This window comes from Oncorhynchus mykiss, chromosome 28, assembly GCF_013265735.2.
Source record: "Oncorhynchus mykiss isolate Arlee chromosome 28, USDA_OmykA_1.1, whole genome shotgun sequence".
NCBI classification, from domain to species: Eukaryota; Metazoa; Chordata; class Actinopteri; order Salmoniformes; family Salmonidae; genus Oncorhynchus; species Oncorhynchus mykiss.
The window spans coordinates 34,037,163-34,059,365 of NC_048592.1; the positions used below are offsets into that span (position 1 = coordinate 34,037,163).

At 41.8% G+C, this 22,203-nt stretch overlaps 1 protein-coding gene across 2 annotated transcripts; it reads right to left on the reverse strand.

Moving 5' to 3' along the window:
• Positions 1–1,625: 1,625 nt before the first annotated feature.
• Positions 1,626–21,182, reverse strand: LOC110509052. 2 transcript variants are annotated; one of them, XM_021589999.2, is made up of 6 exons: positions 21,058–21,182; positions 8,324–8,377; positions 7,421–8,131; positions 6,607–6,648; positions 4,823–6,055; positions 1,626–4,674 (listed from the first exon to the last, which is right to left on the reverse strand). In XM_021589999.2, the coding sequence occupies exons 1-6, from the start codon at positions 21,086–21,088 to the stop codon at positions 2,666–2,668; spliced, it is 4,080 nt and encodes a 1,359-aa protein (XP_021445674.2). In that variant the 5' UTR covers positions 21,089–21,182; the 3' UTR covers positions 1,626–2,665. The 2 variants fall into 2 exon arrangements, with proteins under 2 accessions (XP_021445674.2, XP_036822503.1); XM_036966608.1 differs by lacking the exon at positions 6,607–6,648.
• Positions 21,183–22,203: the final 1,021 nt, after the last annotated feature.

A 22,203-nucleotide genomic window follows, 5' to 3' on the forward strand; every position in this document is an offset into this window, starting at 1 on the left:
TGGGTGCTACCTGCTTTTAAACCTGTCACCAGACAGAGCACAAACACTGGGTTCAGCTAATCATTACATTCTCCACTGGGTGCTACCTGCTTTTAAACCTGTCACCAGACAGAGCAGTCGCTGGGTTCAGCTAATCATTACATTCTCCACTGGGTGCTACCTGCTTTTAAACCTGTCACCAGACAGAGCACAAACACTGGGTTCAGCTAATCATTACATTCTCCACTGGGTGCTACCTGCTTTTAAACCTGTCACCAGACAGTGCAGTCGCTGGGTTCAGCTAATCATTACATTCTCCACTGGGTGCTACCTGCTTTTAAACCTGTCACCAGACAGAGCAGTCGCTGGGTTCAGCTAATCATTACATTCTGCACTGGGTGCTACTTGCTTTTAAAACTGTCAGCAGCAGTTGGCTACACCTTGAGGCCAAAGTGTGCTTCTGAAAACTCGTGGAAATATGCACTGAATTGCAGGTGTCGTCTTGTAAATGTTTGGTTTCTGCTGTTCCTGCTGGTTGAAGAGAGCTAAGACCATCTCCACTAGGGAAAGGACTACTGAGGATAAATTAGATTTACTGCTCACTGAAACCATCTATTTTCTCAAAAAGGTTATAAAACAGCTTTGAGTAATACAGCTCTGCAGTTTAATCTTAGTTTTCACATGTAGGGTCATGTTCCCTCACAGACATTAAGCCTCTTCCTGGACTATAATACATGTAGGGTCATGTTCCCTCACAGACATTAAGCCTCTTCCTGGACTATAATACATGTAGGGTCATGTTCCCTCACAGACATTAAGCCTCTTCCTGGACTATAATACATGTAGGGTCATGTTCCCTCACAGACATTAAGCCTCTTCCTGGACTATAATACATGAAGGGTCATGTTCCCTCACAGACATTAAGCCTCTTCCTGGACTATAATACATGAAGGGTCATGTTCCCTCACAGACATTAAGCCTCTTCCTGGACTATAATACATGAAGGGTCATGTTCCCTCACAGACATTAAGCCTCTTCCTGGACTATAATACATGTAGGGTCATGTTCCCTCACAGACATTAAGCCTCTTCCTGGACTATAATACATGTAGGGTCATGTTCCCTCACAGACATTAAGCCTCTTCCTGGACTATAATACATGTAGGGTCATGTTCCTTCACAGACATTAAGCCTCTTCCTGGACTATAATACATGAAGGGTCATGTTCCCTCACATACATTAAGCCTCTTCCTGGACTATAATACATGTAGGGTCATGTTCCCTCACAGACATTAAGCCTCTTCCTGGACTATAATACATGTAGGGTCATGTTCCCTCACAGACATTAAGCCTCTTCCTGGACTATAATACATGTAGGGTCATGTTCCCTCACAGACATTAAGCCTCTTCCTGGACTATAATACATGTAGGGTCATGTTCCCTCACAGACATTAAGCCTCTTCCTGGACTATAATACATGTAGGGTCATGTTCCCTCACAGACATTAAGCCTCTTCCTGGACTATAATACATATTCAATGGAGAATCTCTACTGGGGACCTCCTCCGAGTTGAAAATAATTCAGCTGCGTTTTAAACAAGGCTGTGGGAACAACTATGAAGTGAAAGGAAGAAAGAAACATTTAACTCATTTGTTGATTTGTCTTTTATTCTCTGGTTTGTTACAACACAAAGACAGAAATAGCATCAGAATATATAAAGCACAGTCACAGATAGAAAAATGAAACATATGACATCATAAGAACAGCACTTAGCCGTGGTATATTGGCCATATACCACACCTCCTCTGGCCTCCCTGCTTAATTATACCGGCCCCATTCAAATAGGGCTTCAATAGACTGCTGCTTTATCACGTGTATATTGTGGATGGTAGTATTTAGTGAAATTGACAGTGTCCTTGAATGGAGACTAACTAAAGTGCTCAACATGCTAATTTCAGACTTTAGGAAAATGACACCCTAGCACATCGATAAAAAATGACCAACAATCCAGCAACATGTTTACTTTCATGAGTCATGGCCAGTCTGATCTGTCCAAGGAAAAGGCTTTGAACAAGGATAATAAACAATAAATCTAACAAATAGGTTTAGAAACCATAAATGGAGTTTTGGACAATTCCCCTTCATGTACTGATGTTCTAGGACAGAGAATATCTATTCAAAATAGTATCAGGCAGCTTTCACATCACAGGAGAGTGACGTGAAATCCCATGCACAAGCACACAGCCGCAGATGTTCTGTGTGGGAGTCTAACCTCTTGCATCACGCTCACTCTGAATTATCTTTGCTTCACACTGCTGCTCATTTCACCGCAGTCTATTTAAAAATGTATTAAGTTACAATGTTTATTAGTTATAATAAATTGGGTGCTTTGAGCACTGAATACTGATTGGCTGAAAGCCGTGGAAAATCAGACCGTATACCACAGGTATGACCCAAAAATATTTTTACTGCTCTAATTGTGTGGGTAACCGGTTTATAACAGCAATAAGGCACCTCAGAGGTTTGTAGCATATGGCCATTATACCACGGCTAAGTGCTGTATCCAGGGGCTCCGTCGTACATAAGAACAACCCTTCGCCTTGGTACAGTATATTGGCCATATACCACACCGGCTTGGGCCTTATTGCTTAATTATACCAATCCCATTCAAATAGGGCTCAAGATACTCACTGTACAACACATTTATACAGGTGCTTTATCTCTTCCTCATGCGTCTCTTGTAATTCATTGATTTTCTCAGTGAGTTTTGTTTTATCATGACCATATAGAGCATTCAAAAGATCATACTCCCCTTTGTGCTTTAATATCAGTTTCTCCTTCTCTTCTTCATGTTGATCCAATAGTTTTTGGAAGTCATTTTCATATTTCTCTTTAAAGTTATTCATTTCCTCTGCATGTCTTCTGGCCTCTTGTTCATATTTATCCATCATTTCTTTTGTTTTTCTTTCATAATCTGCCCTCATTTCTTTCCATTTCTTCTCTTCTTGTTCTCTCCTGACTTTATCTTCCTTCTCTTTCCTCATATTCTCTTCTTCACGTTCTTGGTGAAATGTTTCCTCCAGTTTTCTTAGTCTTAGTCTCTCCTCCACTCTTCTATTTACATCCTCTTGAATTCTTCTTTCATGTTCCTCTCCACGTTCTCTCTCCCACTGCTCTCGTTGCGTTGTCATTTTGTCTGTCAACTCTCTCCTCTTTTCTTCAAAGTCTTTTTCTATTCGTTCTCTTTCTTTCTGCTCGGTTTCTCTCCTCTGATCTTCTGATTCCTTCATCTTTATTCTATCTCGTTCCCTCTCTCTTTCAAACTCCTCTCTCAATGTCCTCTGTTTTTCCTCTTGTTCTACAAGAGTGTCTGCCTCCATCTGTCTCCTCAGCCTTTCTTCTTCCTGTTGTCTGTCTCTTTCTTTCTTCAACTGTTCCTCCCATTCCTCTTTTTCACTACGCATGACTTCTTGGAGTTCTGTTTGACCTTTCTCTGCTTCCTCTATTTTTCTTTGCCACTCTTGTCTTTCTTTCTCTTCCTTCTTTCTCCTCTCATCCTCTTCTTTCTCTCTCCTTTTAATTTCTTCCTCCTGTTCCCTTTTTAGTTTATCAAACTTCCATTCCTGATTTATTTGCCGTTCTTCTTTGTCTTTCTCTTCTTTTCTCAGTTTTTCCATCCTCATTTTATATTCTTCTTCCTTTTCTTTTTGGAGGTTTTTCAACTTTATTTCCTGAGTTTTTATCTCTTTTTCCATCTTCTCTTTTTCTGTGTCCCATATTTCTTTTTTCAACTTTTCATCCTCTTTCCTTTTTTTGTCCTCCAACTCTCTTTCTTCCGTCTCTGCTTTCTCCTTGTCTTCATGCTCTTTTCTAATAGCTTCTTCTCTCTCTCTCAACATGTTTTCTCTCAGCTGTCTTTCCCGCTGAACTTTCAATCTCTCCTCTTCCAACTTTGACTTCATCTTTTCCATGTCTGATTCATGTCCGACCTTCAGTTTCTCCATGGCAGCCTTTATCTCCGCCTCTCTCTCCTTCAGTATTGCTTCCTGTTTTTGTTTAATGGCTGCCTCTGCCTCCTGGAACATCTCATTGGTGTAGAAACTGCCCTTGTTCATGGACACCATTTTGTTCATCTTCTTAATCAGCTCAGTGACCTGTGTGCAGTTATTATCGTTGTTGTTGTTGAAGACATGGAATCTGTCTCCACAATCTCTGATCAGTTTATGCAGTTTGGCAATCTTGCTTTCCCCAATGTAATCTTGAATTGATTCATTTTTCAAGTCACCTCCTCTAGTAGACAGAACTAAGCAGAACATTCCTGCCCGTGGACCAAAGGTTTTCTCTATGAGGTCCAAAGTGTCTAGCTCCTCTTTCGTGATTCTCCCGATAGTCAACACTATGATAAACACATGGGGTCCAGGAGCTGACAGGGAAACACATTTCACTATCTCTTTCTGAACATCTTTATTAGACAATGTTGTGTCAAAAAGACCAGGTGTGTCCACCACAGAAACTGTTCTTCCATCAACTTTGCCGACTGCCTTCTTACAAACTGTTGTCACAGAATCAGTGCTGGATTTAGACTTAAATTCATCTCTGCCCAGGATAGTGTTTGCAGAGGAGCTCTTCCCATTGCCAGTTTTCCCAATCAGCACCACCCTTATGCACTCTGTGCTGGAACACTCCATTTCAGCACCTACAAATTAAATAATAAATGATAAGATATGAATGTTAATTACTGCATGAACTGATATTGAAATCAACATTGAAGGTTCATCGTGTTAAATCATTGCTTTCCCAATCACCCCCCAGTATTTGTTCCTCCCTGTGTTCAACAAACTCACCTTGTGACATGTTCCTGATTCTCTCCTCTAAATCCTTGATTCTTCTGTTTTGGTCCAGTTCTGATTGGTGTTTAGCCTCCATGTACATGTACAGAGTGTAGCAGGTTCTGTTCTGATCCATCATTTTGACTATTTCTGTTACAAGTTCTGTCGTCTGCTTAGTGTTCTCAATCTTTGAAGCATCAAAGATTTTAAACCGCCCTCCGCATATCTTGATCAGTTGCTTTGTGTCTGCATTTTGTTCCACAAAGTCAACTGCAGTTTTATCAACTGGAATGTTATCCTGTCTAAACAGGACCATGACAAAGTCATTGACTCGTGAGCTGAGAATCTTCTGGATGGTCTCCAGCTCTCCTTTGTCTTCATCAGTAATTGGACCCAAAGGTACGACCATGAGGAAAGCATGGACTCCAGAGTCACAGAGAGAGACACAGTGGAAAGTCTCACGCATCACTTCCTCCTGAGTGAGATGTGTTCCATACAGAGCAGGCAGCTCGATGAGGGTGACCGGCCGACCACACACCTCTCCTTCTCTCTTCACACACACTGAGGAGGAGCTGGACTTTGGACTGGACTCTGTCTGACCCAGTATGACATTGGCTATAGAAGTCTTCCCAGCTCCTCCTCTGCCACACAGCACCACGTTCAGTCTCTGAGCCTTTGGTGTCATGGTATCATGTGTCGTCTCTTCATTGGAGGTGAGGTATCTCCATTCATTCTCCTCTACCATCTTTTCTATCTTTTGAGTTAACTTTTTGTGGTCACTTCCTTGTTTGTACATTTCATGATGCCTTCCTCCACATTCTTCAATCATTTGTCTCAGATGAGGATTTCCTGTGACTCCCTCGTGAGTAATGATCACCATTGAGTACTTGAAGGCCTCTTTACCAAATATGCTCAGGATCAACTTGAATGTGTTTCTGTTCTCCTCTGTGAACTCCTCAGGCTTCAACACCAGCAGGACCCCATGAGGCCCAGGAGCAGAGAGGGTCTTACATCTCTCCATCTCCTGCATCAGGGACTCCACAGGCAGAGCAAAGAAGTCTGGAGTCTTTACAACAGTAACAGACTTGCCATTCACCTTCCCACTGGCTGACTCACATTGCTGTATTTTGGTAAACAAACCAGCAGAGAGGCCTATTCCTGGAAAAGCCCTTTGCTGTAGGATCATGTTACCCACTGTTTTCTTCTTGTCGTCACTCCTCCCCAGAAGCACTATCCTGAGTGGAGACACTGTAAATAATATGTACACATTGATTGATATAAAGATATGCAGATAAAACATAATATAGTTTATCAATATTCATACTGGATTGTACCTGATGCAAATTAAAATGGGCCCTTTTCTTGTGATGCTTGTGATTAAAAAGCTTGACAGCAATAGACAGTAATATTAAGTAAGTACATGTGGATTAAATCCTCAGTTAATCTAACATGATGTACTACTATTACAACAAATTACATGACCCATGTGCCAATGTCCCTCTTGGGAATGTTTTCACAATTGTTCTAATTACATTATGAAAATTGACATTTTGAATTCCTGCTCTGCAAGATGAGTACATCATAGTTAGTCAAGTGAAAAGGAAAACTGTTATCTATTTACTTTCACATGTAAATTCTGCCTACACACCTGTTACATCATTTTTGCCTATCAAGATAGACATTTTGAAAACAGAGCTTCAAAAATAATGATAATTTGGACAAATCCTAACTGAGCCGTAGCCATCTCACTTTAATATAGAAGTGGCAACATGGTGTAAACGAGAATGAATTTTACCCACCACATTTTTCTCCACTCCGTGTTTGCTTAAGCAACGTCAATCCTGAAAAAAGGGTTGACAATCAATACCAGTGACCTTATCTTTGTAGTCCCTTTCAACCAAGCATAAAAAAGCAGTCATCCTTCATGAAGATTGAATATAGGTTGACAGTATTAATGCTATAGTTCAATAGCATTTTTCCCGTTTCAAGTCCAAATCATCCTAAAGTGTCTGAAATTGATTGTAGTTCAATGAAGTTACTTTAACATTATTTGAATCTTGTTTATCCCAGAACTAAAGTCTTACGTAATTGGTCAGTTGTTCGATTCAGTTCTGTGTCCATATGTGTTAAGAGAAGGGTTTAAGAGATGCTAGAACGAGGAGAGGAACAAGGAGCTCCACCTTCTCTCTTTGTAAGTTACATCCGAATGTTCCCTCCCCTTCTGAAATTGAAAAGATGCTAACACCTGCGAAATCGTGATTTGTTCAAATAAAATAAGAAAAATCCAAACACTGGAACTACTGCTGCTCCCTACACATTCCTTCCTGACAGATTCCATGGTACAAGTTGTGTTTTCGTAGATCTGTCCACAACAGACTTAGATGACTTTGACAAAATACTAATATATGTTGACTGGCATTGGGTTTGTGCCACAGATGGTAAAAAGTTAGCATTTGGAGACAGTGGCCAGGTAAACACAACCATAGCATGGGTTGCCGTCTTACCTCTAAAAAGTGCTTACGGGGTAATGTGGGAGGACTATCACTTTAATACTGTCAACTTATATTCAATGCTCATCTCACTATAACTTTTGTCAGTGTGCTGTATACTTACCAATTTTTTTTACTTTCTCCCAATTGTGTAATTGTGCTGATTCACCTTGTTCCAAAACATCCTTTCCAAGTTCTTCCTCAGAGGAAGATTTGAGACTTCCATCAGTTTTACTCCTGTGGATTTCCTCTTTCCCTTGTACCATGTCACTTGTAGCATCTTCAAATACATCACAGGTGAGATAGCCTCCTCCATTCTCCTTTACAATCTTGTCAACATCTGCCATAAATTGAGTGTGGTCGCGGAGGTGCATGAGGTGCTGCCTCCCTCTACAGGCTCTGACCATCTGATTCAGAGGGTGATCCTCAGCCATGTGTCCCCTCTTGTCTTCATGAGTTGTCAGTACCATTGAGTAGTCAAAGGACCGGTCACTGAGGGTGTCTAGGATCTTCCTGATTCTGTCTCCCTCTTCCTGTGTGAACTCCTCAGGCTGCAGCACCAACAGGAACACATGAGGTCCCGGGTCAGACAGAGTGACACACCAACGCAGTTCCTCTGAGAGTTTGTCATGTGAGATGTGAGGGTCAAACAGGTCTGGAGTGTTGATCACAGCTATGTGTTTTCCCTCCACCTGACCCCCGACTCTCACACAGCGACTTTGTTCATAGATGGGATCAAATGCCCCCGTGCCCAGGATGAAGTTCCCAACAACACTCTTCTCAGAGCCATTCTTGCCGAGCAGCACAATCCTTATCTCTGTAGGACTTTCAGACACTGTAACATAAACACCACCACAATCTTATTTCAAATTTTAAAACATTTGTTTGCTTTCCTTTCAGGATAACACTATGAACATGATACACCATATTACCACAAAACAACATCAATACACAACTTTTCAATCTAGACAGAGAAATCAAAAATCTTTTAAATTTTTATTTGGTTGTTATTTTATTGATCACTCACTTCTTGGGGGCAATAAATCCACACTTTTGCGTCTCTGGGCCCATGGATCCGAGACTGAAAACACATCAAATTAACACAATCATCAGTATTTTGTAAAGTTGTAAACCCTCTTAAGGAGCCGCCCCTTTCTTTCAATTTTCGTCTAAAATGACATACCCAAATCTAACTGCCTGTAGCTCAGGACCTGAAGCAAGGATATGCATATTCTTAGTACCATTTGAAAGGAATCACTTTGAAGGTTGTGGAAATGTGAAAGGAATGTAGGAGTATATAACACATTAGATCTGGTAAAAGATAATACAAAGACAAAAACATGCATTTTTTTGTATTTTATTTGTACCATCATCTTTGAAATGCAAGAGAAAGGCCATAATGTATTATTCCAGCCCAGGCATAATTTACTTTTTGGCCACTAGATGGCAGCAGTGTATGTGCAAAGTTTAAGGCTGATCCAGTGAACCATTGCATTTCAGTTCAAAATTCTGTATCAAGACTTCCCAAATGTGGCTAATTGATTTAGAAATACATTTTCATTAATACAAGTTCATAACTGTGCACTCTCCTCAAACAGTAGCATGGTATTATTTCACTGTAATAGCTACTGTAAATTGGATAGTTCAGTTAGATTAACAAGAATTTAAGCTTTCTGCCAATATCAGATATGTCTATGTCCTGGGAAATTTTCTTGTTACTTACAACCTCATGCTAATCACATTAGCCTACGTTAGCTCAACTGTCCCGCGGGGGACCCACCGATCCTGTAGAGGTTGACTTTTGCTTGAATTGAATTTGTGTAACTCAGTGTAGCATTAAATGACAAGCATTTACAAGTATTAAAAGATGAACTAAAATATGTTTTTGAAAAAAAAGGAAAACCACAAATAGGTGCTAAGTGGCAAAAAACTCCAAGTCCAGGCACTAGTGAGGGTTTGAAAGTCAAAAACCCTTTAAAGTATAGGCTAAAACATTATTAAAATACACCAACGCATATCAGTTCCGTCAGGTCAGACACCCTGATTCCCCTCCAACCTGTGGTTCTTGTGGAATACCTGAAGCGCTCCTGCTACTTCTTTTCTTCTGAAGTAATTTTTTGTTGAGTATGTACATTATTGCTAGGCTAATTTAATGTCATATCAACCTTAATGTGGACAATTTTTCAAATAAGAATAGTTATAAACAGCTTTTATGAATACGTCAAGGTTTCTACCTTTGAAGGTACAGGATTGACGGGCGTGAATTAATATAATTCAGGTTGGCTGAATAACTATTTCCTGTACTGCTGATGCTAACGTTAGCTACTGTTCAAGACAACAAGAGCAGTTTTCACTGGTCAGCCCATAAATGTATTTGTTGTCAACAATAAAACATCATACCTGGTAATGATCTGGTGAAAAGTTTCTTTGTACTAGGATTTTGACTTTACTTTTCAAACTTTACTGCATTTGCCAGCAGCTCTTAGCAATGCTTGATCACAGCGCTGTTTATGATTTCAAGCCTATCAACTCCTGAGATTAGGCTGGCAATACTAAAGTGCCTATTAGAACATCCAATAATCAAAGGTATATGAAATACAAATGGTAGAGAGAGAAATAGTCGACGCGTCATAATTCCTATAATAACTGCAACCTAATATTTATTTACTGGGAATATTGAACCACCAGCTTTCATATGTTCTGAGAAAGGAACTTATAAGTTTTTTTTACATGGCACATATTGCACTTTTACTTTCTTCTCCAACACTGTTTTTGGATTATTTAAACCAAATTGAGCAAGTTTCATTATTTACTTGAGACTAAATAGATTTTATTTATGTATTATATTAAGTTAAAATAAAGTGTTCATTGTTCATTCAGTATTGTTGTAATTGTCATTATTTCAATATATATAGATAGATAGATGTATGTATATGTTGTATGTTTTTGGTCCTCTAATAATCGGCATCGGTATTTGCGTTGAAAAATCATAATCGGACGACCTCTAATTTTAACATATAATATACTAACTTTTTTGTGTTTCACAAACACTAATATATTAAGTCCAGCATAACAACATTTTTATAGATCCAACTGAATCGTATCAAATCCAGAACTGTAATTGTACATTAGATCTACTTCATCTTTCTGAATAGTTATTTTCATTGATAGTGTTCTAGTATTAAACATTTCTTTATTTACAGTATTTAATCAGTTGACATTTTTATCCACTTCAGCAGGAATTATTAAGCGCAGTACTCATTCCACTAACTGGAGGGAAAGCATTGTAGCTTCACGTATTGGCATCTGGCAATAATGGCGCACATGATCTTAGTAATGGTGAGAATGGGTGTTCTCATCATTGACTGTACGATTTTGATATCCGTTCATCATGATCCATTACACCTCATAGCACAACAAACTGTTTGATACTAATATACAAATGTGCGTTTTGTTCTTCAAACATGAATACGACATTGTGTAAAAGTATCGTAAAGTAAAAATTTTTTTTTACCCACAATTCTCTGAAAACAGAGCCACACATGGCAAGTTGTTGGAAGAACTTACAATTCTGAAGTTGAAAGGAAATATTATGAAAATTGAGAAAGTTAAAAACAATTGTTGTTGTAGTTGTTTTTACACACAATTTCTTGTTTAGATCAAATCTTATGTTTATTTTTTATTTTTTTCAGGTTGGTTGAAGAAGTCAAGTAAAGTACTAATTTTTATCAAGTAAAGATGACAACTAAATTTTTTTAATGTCAAAATATTTATAGTATAGTTTACTAACCACCTGAATCATTGTTTGCAGTTTACAATTCCCACCAAGTGGATTAACCCCATTGGAGTGATGCATAGGCTGTTGTTCTTTCATGCCAGTGACCTGGGTTCACTTCCCTTCCCCTCCCTGTCATTTGCTGCATTGGTGTCAGAATTCATCCTAAATGCACAGACTGACATTTGTGAGGGCACTGACAAGCCAAAGCACTCCTGTTTGGAGGGGGCAGTTTAGTGAGCCTCAATAAATGAGCAGCATTACAATTCCGACATCTGTCTGACAGCTATAAGAAACCTCCGTAATTATCACAATGCAATCCTTCTGATGATCTTCTGTAGAAAAACCTTGACCTTCTGAGTCCTGTGTGGCTTGTGAGCAAAACAGTCTAAGCTTTTCATGGTGTGGTCATAATAGCATGTAGCTCAAACCGTTTTCATGAGAATAATCGTTTTCTGGATGTTGTCTTGTCTCGCAGATCCAGAACAAATACACAAGTCAATTGACACATCCAGGAAGTCTGTAGCTCTAAACCAATCACTGTATATATGAATGGACAAAGCCATCGGTCACGTGACACGACTCATTGAGTATCTCAAGTTGAAGGCCAACAGGTTATGATCTACAAAATTATCCTCATAACTTCTTCTGTGTGCGATTTCAAAATAATTGGTTAAAGGACATCTGGTGTAAGAAACAGTTATTGGTACCATGATTTTCTTCTGAATTGTTTTATTTACACAAAAATGTACCACGAAGATTGCCATTTCCTCATTCACTATAATAGAGGATGTTGTTTTCTGCAAACAATGCCTCCAGTACCGAGGTCGGCCTTGAACTTTGTGGCTTCAATTAGAGGGATCAGCCGTTCTCCCCTGGCTCAAACAGACTATTCAGGAGGGGTTCAGAATAGAGGTCTTTACGGGTCCAAAACAGACCTGGGGCTTTCCCACCCGAACCCGATATGGATAAATGATTGTTTTTATATAGAGAACCATTCCATATAGACCTGGTCGGATCCACACCCGGTCCGATCTGAGTGATGGAAGCAGCAGAAAAGTACTTCATTAACCGTAGCTAATAAAGCACGAGGAGGGAGAGAGGTGCCAATCTAGCAGGCAGGGGAAGGGGGCATACTGTGAGCGACATATGGTGCGGGGAAAGAAAACTTAGTCAGTGGCGCAACAGCATTCAGCCAACATGTCTTCCACATTTTAACCCAACCTCTCTGAATCAGAGAGGTGCAGGGGGCTGCTTTACTGACATCCATGTCATCGGCACCCGCGGAGTGGGTGTTGTTGGGGGGTTAACTGCCTTGCTCAAAGGCAGAACGGAAGATTTTACCACGTTGCCGGCTCGGGATTCAAACCAGCAACGTTTCGGTTACAGGCCCAACTGCGTTAACCTCCAGGCTACCTACCGTGGTTAAGAGAGATGATAGACAGCAACCAACCAAGCCGACTCATGCTATAATACACTAATAGTTGCTATAGCTAGGTATTCAGACCCCTTGACTTATTCCACATTTTGTTACGTTACAGCCTTATTCTAAAATGTATTAAATAAATGTTTTCGTCAGAAATATTTGCAAATGTATAAAAAAAAATACAAAACTCAATCAGAGGCAGGTGTCATTAGTTGTCTCTGATTGAGAATCATACTTAGGTAGCCTGGGTTTCACAGTGTGTTTGTGGGTGATTGTTCCTGTCTCTGTGTTTGCACCAAATAGGGCTGTTTAGGTTTTCTCACGTTTATTGTTTTTGTTAGTCTATTCATGTATAGTTTTGCTTTATTAAAGAACCATGAATAGAAACCACGCTGCATTTTGGTCAGCCTCTCCTTCAAGTCAGGAAAACCGTTACAGAATCACCCACCACAACAGGACCAAGCGGCGTGGTAACGGGCAGCAGCAGGAGCAGCGCGATAAAGACTTCTGGACTTGGGAAGAAATCCTCGATGGGAGAGGACCCTGGGCGAAACCAGGGTGCAGCAGGAGAAGTGGCAGCAGGAGCAGCGCGAGGAGGAATGGACATGGGAGGACGAATTGGACGGAAATGGACCCTGGGCACAGCCTGGAGAATATTGCCACCCCAAAGAAGAGCTGGAGGCTGCGAAGGAAGAGAGGCGCTGATATGAGGAGGCAGCACGGCGGCGTGGATGGAAGCCCGAGAGTCAGCCCCAAAAATGTATTGGGGGGGGGGGCACACATGAAGTGTGGCGAAGCCAGGTAGGAGACCTGCGCCAACTTCCTGTGCTTACCGGGGGGCGAGAGAGACCGGGCAGGCACCGTGTTATGCTGTGGAGCGCACGGTGTCCCCAGTGCGGGTGCATAGCCCGGTGCGGTACATACCAGCTCCACGTATCGGCCGGGCTAGAGTGAGTATTGAGCCAAGTGCCATGAAGCCTGCTCTACGCATCTGGTCTCCATTGCGTCTCCTTGGGCCGGCTTACATGGCAACAGCCTTGCGCACAGTGTCCCCGGTTCGCCTGCATAGCCCAGTGCGGGCTATTCCACCTCGCAGCACTGGCAGGGCGACCGGGAGCATTCAACCGGGTAAGGTTGGGCAGGCTCGGTGCTCAAGAGCTCCAGTGCGCCTGCACGGTCCGGTCTATCCAGTACCACCTCCACACACCAGCCCTCCGGTGGCAGCTTACCGCACCAGGCTTCCTGTGCGTGTCCTCGGCCCAGTACCACCAGTGCCAGCACCACGTATCAGGCCTACAGTGCGCCTCGCCTGTCCAGCGCTGCCAGAGCCTTCCTCCTCTCCAGCGCAGCCGGAGTCTCCCGCCTCTCCGGCGCTACCAGAGCTCCCGCCCCTCAGTCCAGAGGCACTAGAGCCCCTCATTCCAGAGGCGCCAGAGCTACGCCAGAGCTACTCAGTCCAGCGCTGCCAGAGTCCTACCCTCACATCACACCCGTTGGCTGTGCTGCTCATGCATTGAATCTGCTCCTCAAGGGCATCATGGCACTGAAAACAATGGATACACTCTACAAGAGAGCCAAGTAAATGGTTATGTATGTGAAGGGTCATCAAGTTATAGCAGCAATCTACCTCACCAAGCAAAGTTAGAAGAATAAGAGCACCACATTGAAGCTGCCCAGCAACACCCGTTGAGGTGGTGTTGTCATCATGTTTGACAGTCTCCTGGAGGGGAAGGAGTTGCTCCAAGAAATGAACATACCACAGTCTGCTGATATGGACAGCCCCATCAAGAGGATCCTTTTGGGAGAGAGTGGTAAGCAGCCTGAAACTCCTGAAACCTATAACAGTAGCCATTGCACAGATTGAGGGAGACAATGCCATCCTGTCTGATGTTCAGACTCTGCTTGCAGATGTAAAAGAAGAAACCCGTACTGCCCTGCCCACTCCACTGTTGCTCCAAGCAGAGGAAACTGCAGTTCTGAAATACATCAAAAAGCGTGAAGACTTCTGCCTGGAGCTCATACACGCCACAGCGTACATGTTGGACCCCAAGTATGCTGGCAAGAGCATCATGTCTGGTGCAGAGATCAACCAGGTCTATTGTGTTGTCACTACCGTGTCTCACCACCTTGGCCTGGATGAGGGCAAGGTTCTTTGCAGTCTAGCGAAGTACACTTCCAAGCAAAGGCTTTGGGATGGAGATGCAATATGGCAGTCGTGCCAACATATCTCATCAGCCACCTGGTGGAAGAGACTTTGTGGATCTGAGGCTCTTTCCCCTGTTCCCTCCTTCCTCCTCCAAATCCCACCAACATCAGCCGCCTTAGAGCGCAACTGGTCCTTGTTTGGGAACACACACACACACCAAAGCACGCAACAGGCTGACCAATACAAGGGTTGAGAAATTGGTGGCCGTCCAGGAAAATTTGAGTCTTTTTGAGCCTGAAAATGAGCCATCCTCAACAAGGTTGGAATGTGACAGTGAAGATGAGGCCTCAGAGTCTGATGTTCAAGAGGTGGACATTGAGGAGGTCCAGGAAGAAGACATGGAAGCCTGAGAGGAAGACAACCAAAGCTTTAGTTTCTAGACTAACATACATATGTTGAAAACGTTTTTGGGAGATGTGATGGATCATTGGGGATCATTCAATATTCCCTTTCTTTTGTTGTTCAGTGAAATCATCCCATGTGAAGAGTCAACTCATTTAATTAAAGTTAAATTCATAACTTAATTGTTTTTTCTATTTCTATTGGAAGGATTTCATCATTTGTAATTCTGTCTACTTATGATAAGGTTAGTTTATGTTTCTGTCTCCATATGATATGGTAAATATATCCAATGCAAAGAACATCTACATTTAAATGGTATTAATAATATTTAGCATATATTTCCGTTAATTCCCACTGAAAGATTCCGCCCTAGGTCTGAATTCTTTCTGAATGCACTGTACACCAGCCTGCGTTCCTGTCTTTTATAGGTCTGTACATTCCCACACGGTTCCTCAGTGTTAGAAGTTTATCATCACAGAAAGTCATGCTCCTATTCTACCAGGCTGTCATAGATTCTATTCTATTCTATTGGCAACTTGTCAGTTACCTTAAAATCACAAATCAATGGTCCATACAGCCATTAAGGTGATGGGTGTGAGGTAGCACCCGTCACTGCAGACTGTGTTTATGGACAAACTATCATGAGACAGAACAATAAAATGATGTCAGACCCCTCCCATGTGCTCCACCCAGAGTTTCAGCTTCTCCCTTCAGACAGACACAACAGGGTTCCCCTTATATCTGATCAGATGTACAGTACCAGTCAAAAGTTTGGACACACCAACTCATTCAAGAGTTTTTCATTATTTGTACTATTTTCTTCATTGTAGAATAATAGTGAAGACATCAAAACTATGAAATAACACATATGGAATCATGTAGTAACCCAAAAAGTGTTTTCTTGAAAAGTCTTAATTCTCTCAACCAGCTTCACCTGGAATGCTTTTCCAACAGTCTTTGAAGGTGTTCCCACATATGCTGAGCACTTGTTGGCAGCTTTTCCTTCATTCTGTGGTCCAACTGAGGTCGGTGATTGTGGAGGCCAGGTCATCTGATGCAGCACTCTGATGCAGGAGGTGTGTTGGGTCATTGTCCTGGTGAAAAACAAATGATAGTCCCACTAAGCGCAAACCAGAAGGGATGGCGTATCGCTGCAGAATGCTGTGGTAGCCTTGCTGGTTCTAAATACCTCCTAAATAAATCACAGACAATGTCACCAGCAAAGCACCCCCACACCATCACACCTCCTCCTCCACGCTTCGCGCTGGGAACCACACGTGCGTGGATCATCCGTTCACCTACTCAGTGTCTTACAAATTTGTACTCATCAGACCAAAGTACAGATTTCCACCGGTCTAATGTCCATTGCTTGTGTTTCTTGGTCCAAGCAAGTCTCTTCTGCAGCAATTCGACCCTGAAGGCCTGATTCACACAGTCTCCTCTGAACAGTTGATGTTGGGATGCAATTTCTGAGGCTGGTAACTCTAATAAACTTATCCTTTGTAGCAGAGGTAACTCTGGGTCTTCCTTTTCTGTGGCGGTCCTCGTGAGAGACAGTTAACTCTAAGGAACTTATCCTCTGCAGCAGAGGTAACTCTGGGTCTTCCTTTTCTGTGGCGGTCCTCGTGAGAGACAGTTAACTCTAAGGAACTTATCCTCTGCAGCAGAGGTAACTCTGGGTCTTCCTTTCCTGTGGCGGTCCTCGTGAGAGACAGTTAACTCTAAGGAACTTATCCTCTGCAGCAGAGGTAACTCTGGGTCTTCCTTTCCTGTGGCGGTCCTCGTGAGAGACAGTTAACTCTAAGGAACTTATCCTCTGCAGCAGAGGTAACTCTGGGTCTTCCTTTCCTGTGGCGGTCCTCGTGAGAGACAGTTAACTCTAAGGAACTTATCCTCTGCAGCAGAGGTAACTCTGGGTCTTCCTTTCCTGTGGCGGTCCTCATGAGAAACAGTTTTATCATTGCGCTTGATGGTTTTTGCGACTGCACTTGAAGAAACTTTAAAAGTTCTTCAAATGCTCATGATTGACTGACCTTCATGTCTTAAAGTAATGATGGACTTTCTATTTGCTTCTTTGAGCTGTTCTTGCCATAATATGGACTTGGTCTTTTACCAAATGGGGCTATATTCTGTATACCACCCCTACCTTGTCACAACGCAACTGATTGGCTCAAACGCATTAAGAAGGAAAGAAAACAACAAATTAACTTTTAACAAGACACACCTGTTAATTGAAATGCATTCGAGGTGACTACCTCATGAAGCTGGTTGAGAGAATGCCAAGAGTGTGCAAAGCTGTCATCAAGGCAAAGGGTGGCAACTTTGAACAATCTCAAATATAAAATATATTTAGATTTGTTTAACACTTTTTTTTGGTTACTACATGATTCCATATGTGTTATTTCATAGTTTTGATGTCTTCACTATTATTCTACAATGTAGAAAATAGTACAAATAAAGAAGAATCCTGGAATGAGTAGGTGTTCAAACTTTTGACTGTACTGTAAGCGCTCCATAATCCCCCTGTCAGTCAAACTCCTAAACAGCAGTATGTACATGTGCAATGTCATATACATGTGGAGGTATATGTATGTACAGTTGAAGTCGGAAGTTTACATACACCTTAGCCAAATAGATTTAAACTCACATTTTCACAATTCCTGACATTTAATCCTTGTAAAAATTCCATGTCTTAGGTCAGTTAGGATTGCCACTTTGTTTTACAATGCAAAATGTCAGAATAATAGTAGAGAGATTTATTTATTTAAGCTTTTACTACTTTCATCATATTCCCAGTGGTTTAGAAGTAGGTCGCCAGGTGTACGGTGTGTACAGCATCACACATTGGTGAGGCTGACTTCCGGGTTGGATGTGCATTGTGTCAAGAAGCAGTGCGGCTTGGTTGGGTTGTGATTCAGAGGACTCTTGGCTCTCGACCTTTGTCTCTCCTGAGTCCGTACGGGAGTTGCAGCGATGAGACAAGACTGTAACTACTACCAATTGGATACCATGAAAAAGGGGGTAAAACATTTTTTGTTTAACTTGGGTCAAACGTTTCGGGTAGCCTTCCACAAGCTTCCCACAATATGTTGGGCGAATTTTGGCCCATTCCACCTGACAGAGCTGGTGTAACTGAGTCAGGTTTGTAGGCCTCCTTGCTCGCACACAATTATTCAGTTCTGCCCACAAATTTTCTGTAGGATTGAGGTCAGGGCTTTAAGATGGCCAATTCCAATAGCTTGACTTTGTTGTCCTTAAGCCATTTTGCCACAACTTTGGAAGTATGCTTGGGGTCATTGTCCACTTGGAAGACCCATTTGCGACCAAGCTTTAACTTCCTGACTGATGTCTTGAGATGTTGCTCCGTGGCGGAGGTCTTTGTGGGCTAAACTCAGCCTTGTCTCAGGATGGTAAGTTGGTGGTTGAAGATATCCCTCTAGTGGTGTGGGGGCTGTGCTTTGGCAAAGTGGGTGGGGTTATATCCTTCCTGTTTGGCCCTGTCCGGGGGTGTCCTCGGATGGGGCCACAGTGTCTCCTGACCCCTCCTGTCTCAGCCTCCAGTATTTATGCTGCAGTAGTTTGTGTCGGGGGGCTAGGGTCAGTTTGTTATATCTGGAGTACTTCTCCTGTCCTATTCGGTGTCCTGTGTGAATCTAAGTGTGCGTTCTCTAATTCTCTCCTTCTCTCTTTCTCTCTCTCGGAGGACCTGAGCCCTAGGACCATGCCCCAGGACTACCTGACATGATGACTCCTTGCTGTCCCCAGTCCACCTGGCCGTGCTGCTGCTCCAGTTTCAACTGTTCTGCCTTATTATTATTCAACCATGCTGGTCATTTATGAACATTTGAACATCTTGACCATGTTCTGTTATAATCTCCACCCGGCACAGCCAGAAGAGGACTGGCCACCCCACATAGCCTGGTTCCTCTCTAGGTTTCTTCCTAGGTTTTGGCCTTTCTAGGGAGTTTTTCCTAGCCACCGTGCTTCTACACCTGCATTGCTTGCTGTTTGGGGTTTTAGGCTGGGTTTCTGTACAGCACTTTGAGATATCAGCTGATGTACGAAGGGCTATATAAATAAATTTGATTTTATTTTATTTGCTTCACTATATCCACATAACCTTCCACCCTCATGATGCCATGTGAAATGCACCAGTTCCTTCCACCCACAACATGACCCCCCCCCCCCCCTCCCCGTGCTTCACGGTTGGGATGGTGTTCGTCGGCTTGCAAGCCTCCCCCTTTTTCCTCCAAACATAACGATGGTCATTAAGTCCAAACAGTTATATTTTTGTTGCATCAGACCAGAGGACATTTCTCCAAAAAGTACGATCTTTGTCCCCATGTGCAGTTGCAAACCGTAGTCTGGCTTTTTTATGGCGGTTTTGGAGCAGTGGCCTCTTTCTTGGTGAGTGGCCTTTCAGGTTACGTCGATATAGGACTTGTTTTACTGTGGGTAATGATACTTTTGTACCTGTTTCCTCCAGCATCTTCACAAGGTCCTTTGCTCTTGTTCTGGGATTGAGTTGCACTTTTCGCACCAAAGTACATTAATCTCTTGGAGACAGAACGCGTCTCCTTCCTGAGCGGTATGACGGCTGCGTGGTCCCATGGTGTTTATACTTGCATACTATTGTTTGTACAGATGACGTGGTACCTTCAGGTGTTTGGAAATTGCTTTTCCAAATTGGCATTTGGAGTATACATGATGAGGTACTGTAGGTGTTGACTTGAAGGGGTGTCATGATGTTATGTCAGTCTTATCACCATGACTCAAACAGTTGAACATTACAAGCATCTATGCCTGGGTAGGTTGACCTCAGGTCTCCCCACTGGAAGCTCGAGGCAGCGGGAGTGTGGGAATCTATCAAATAGCGCACCTCTAACTTTACACAGTACTAATGCAATTAGTAATGTAATTAGTTGTGCAATTTAGATTGGGTGTTTCTTGTTTGCAGTGCAATAGTGTAATAATCAGGTTCTCTTCTTTATAAGTGTGTTATTCTATTTGTGTATTTGTGTGATTATAGGATTTGTGCAATTTAGTTTTATTTGTGTGTTTTGTTAGCAACAAGGTAATAGTGTAATAATTAGATTATCTTTTTAATTTGTATTTATATACTACAATTTGTTTCTATTTGTCTTTGTTACTTATTTTTGATATTTATGGGTCTTATTTTTGTATATATTTGTATATTCATTTAGTTTTCAGGGGTCAGTTGGGCTACAAATTTGAACTTGACCTGGCAACCTTGTCTGTACCCTTGCCGCTTCTTCCACAATCCAGACCATGGCACTGCAGCCACAGCCAACTAGCTAGGCCACGGTTACTGTACTATATTGCAATCGGTACTCCAATTAATTAATTCATGATTGATCTTTTAACAGTGATTATGCAACAAAGTCAATTTTGCCAACAATTTAACTCCCAACTATGTTGCAAATGTGAAGTGTAAGTCATGCCTATTGAACATTATCGCATGTGGACTTCATTAACCGTAGCTGTTAAAGCTCGAAGAGGGAGAGAGTTGCTGCTCCAGCAGGCAGGGAAGGGATCGTACTGTGCGCGACTTACACAGGAAAGAAACCCTGTTCAGTTGCACAACTTAATGCGTTCCTGTGTCTTCCGCATTTAACCCAACTCTTTTGGATCAGAATGGTGCAGGGGGCGAGACCCGTGACAATAATATCAGTTCCGACACAGATTCGTGTCATTAATTAGATTATTAACATTCAGGTATTACATTTTTATAATTAAACTGGAAAACAATAATATGCTGCCTGCTCCAGAACCGCGGTTTTATTTCCTGTAAATTATTTCCCAAAGATACAGCATAGGGTGTTGTAGGCCATACTAGACGAAGAGCAATTGCCCAATATGAGCCGCAAAAAAGAATATTTTGCCAGTTTGGCAAATTGAGCTAGAAATTTAGCCAACAATATGAATGACACGTTACAAGATTTGGTGAACATCAGGCCAATATATATATTGTTGAGGTTTTACTGCTCTTACCTTCGTCTCTGAATGATGCAGAGTCCGCCATTTCATCGTTAAAATGTCTGCACTGTGACAGATAAATGTGAAAGTGAAAGTTGCAGCTTCCTACGTGTTAAAATGACAATTCATTTTGTGGAGTTGTGGAGAGACTTCAATCTACAAGGTGAATATCTTTACAAACCACTAACTTGATCTTGATTTGTAATCAGAATAACAACAAGACTGAATGTTCTCCACCTGACATACATTAAATTGCATACCCATGTCAGCACATTGAATTAAACCCAGCTCATTTAAATACCTTGCAGTTAAAAAATAAATGACATACCAAACATTCTGGCCCTTTCCAGTTGAAGATATTGAGAGGTGTTTGGTAAACATTGTTCAACAACAACAAAATATAATTGTAAAACGTAAATGGTTATTAATGTACAATTCAAATAAATAGCATATTTGATTAATATTGGGCATATACTGTACACACATTAGCTAAATGACTTGGTTTGATGTTACTCTGAAGTGATTTGAGCAGGCTAAGTAGATCTAGCTAGGCCCTTCATACCCAAAACAAAACTGTAAAGACAGAATTCCAAACTGTCTCCAGGTATATCAAGACTGTAAACCCACCTTCACAATGAAATGCTTCCTCCACAAGGTGGCACCAGTAACCAGAGAAACCTGGATGGTGTGCTGAAAGTTTTGAGTGGCAAAATAACTGTTTCTTGCATAACAGGGAATACTTATTGTATAATAAGCAATACCTTTCGGTGGCTTTATCTGGAAAACAGCTGTATATTTAAAATACATCTTTCACATTTTTGTCTATACATCCTTGGAGTAAAATGTTGTAAATACTGCATGTTGGATACTATGTAGTGTTGTTATAAAATGGTCCATCCCTACCATGGTGGACCCGAGAACCCACGCCACAACACCACCTACTCCAGGAACACTGTCAATACCACTGATCCAGAAAACACAAGGCATTTCTAGGTCGGGACTGACAGTAGCCTACAGATTAACAGGAAGGCAGTACTGATACTAACCAAACCATCTGCTACAGTATTTCAATGATAAAAGTTGAATGTTATGGATAGACATTATACATTGAGAATGATGTGGAGATAGTAGCCACAGTTACATATGAAAGAGCCAGGAGAG

What these genes read in the sequence shown, in the direction of transcription:
- LOC110509052 (XM_021589999.2), bottom strand. Translation starts at nt 21,088, where the DNA reads ATGGCGGACTCTGCATCATTCAGAGACGAAG. An exon ending in TGCATCATTCAGAGACGAAG is followed by an intron (nt 8,378 to 21,057) that starts GTAAGAGCAGTA and finishes ATGTGTTTTCAG; the next exon opens with TCTCGGATCCATGGGCCCAG. An exon ending in GGAGAAAGTAAAAAAAATTG is followed by an intron (nt 6,649 to 7,420) that starts GTAAGTATACAG and finishes CCCTTTTTTCAG; the next exon opens with GATTGACGTTGCTTAAGCAA.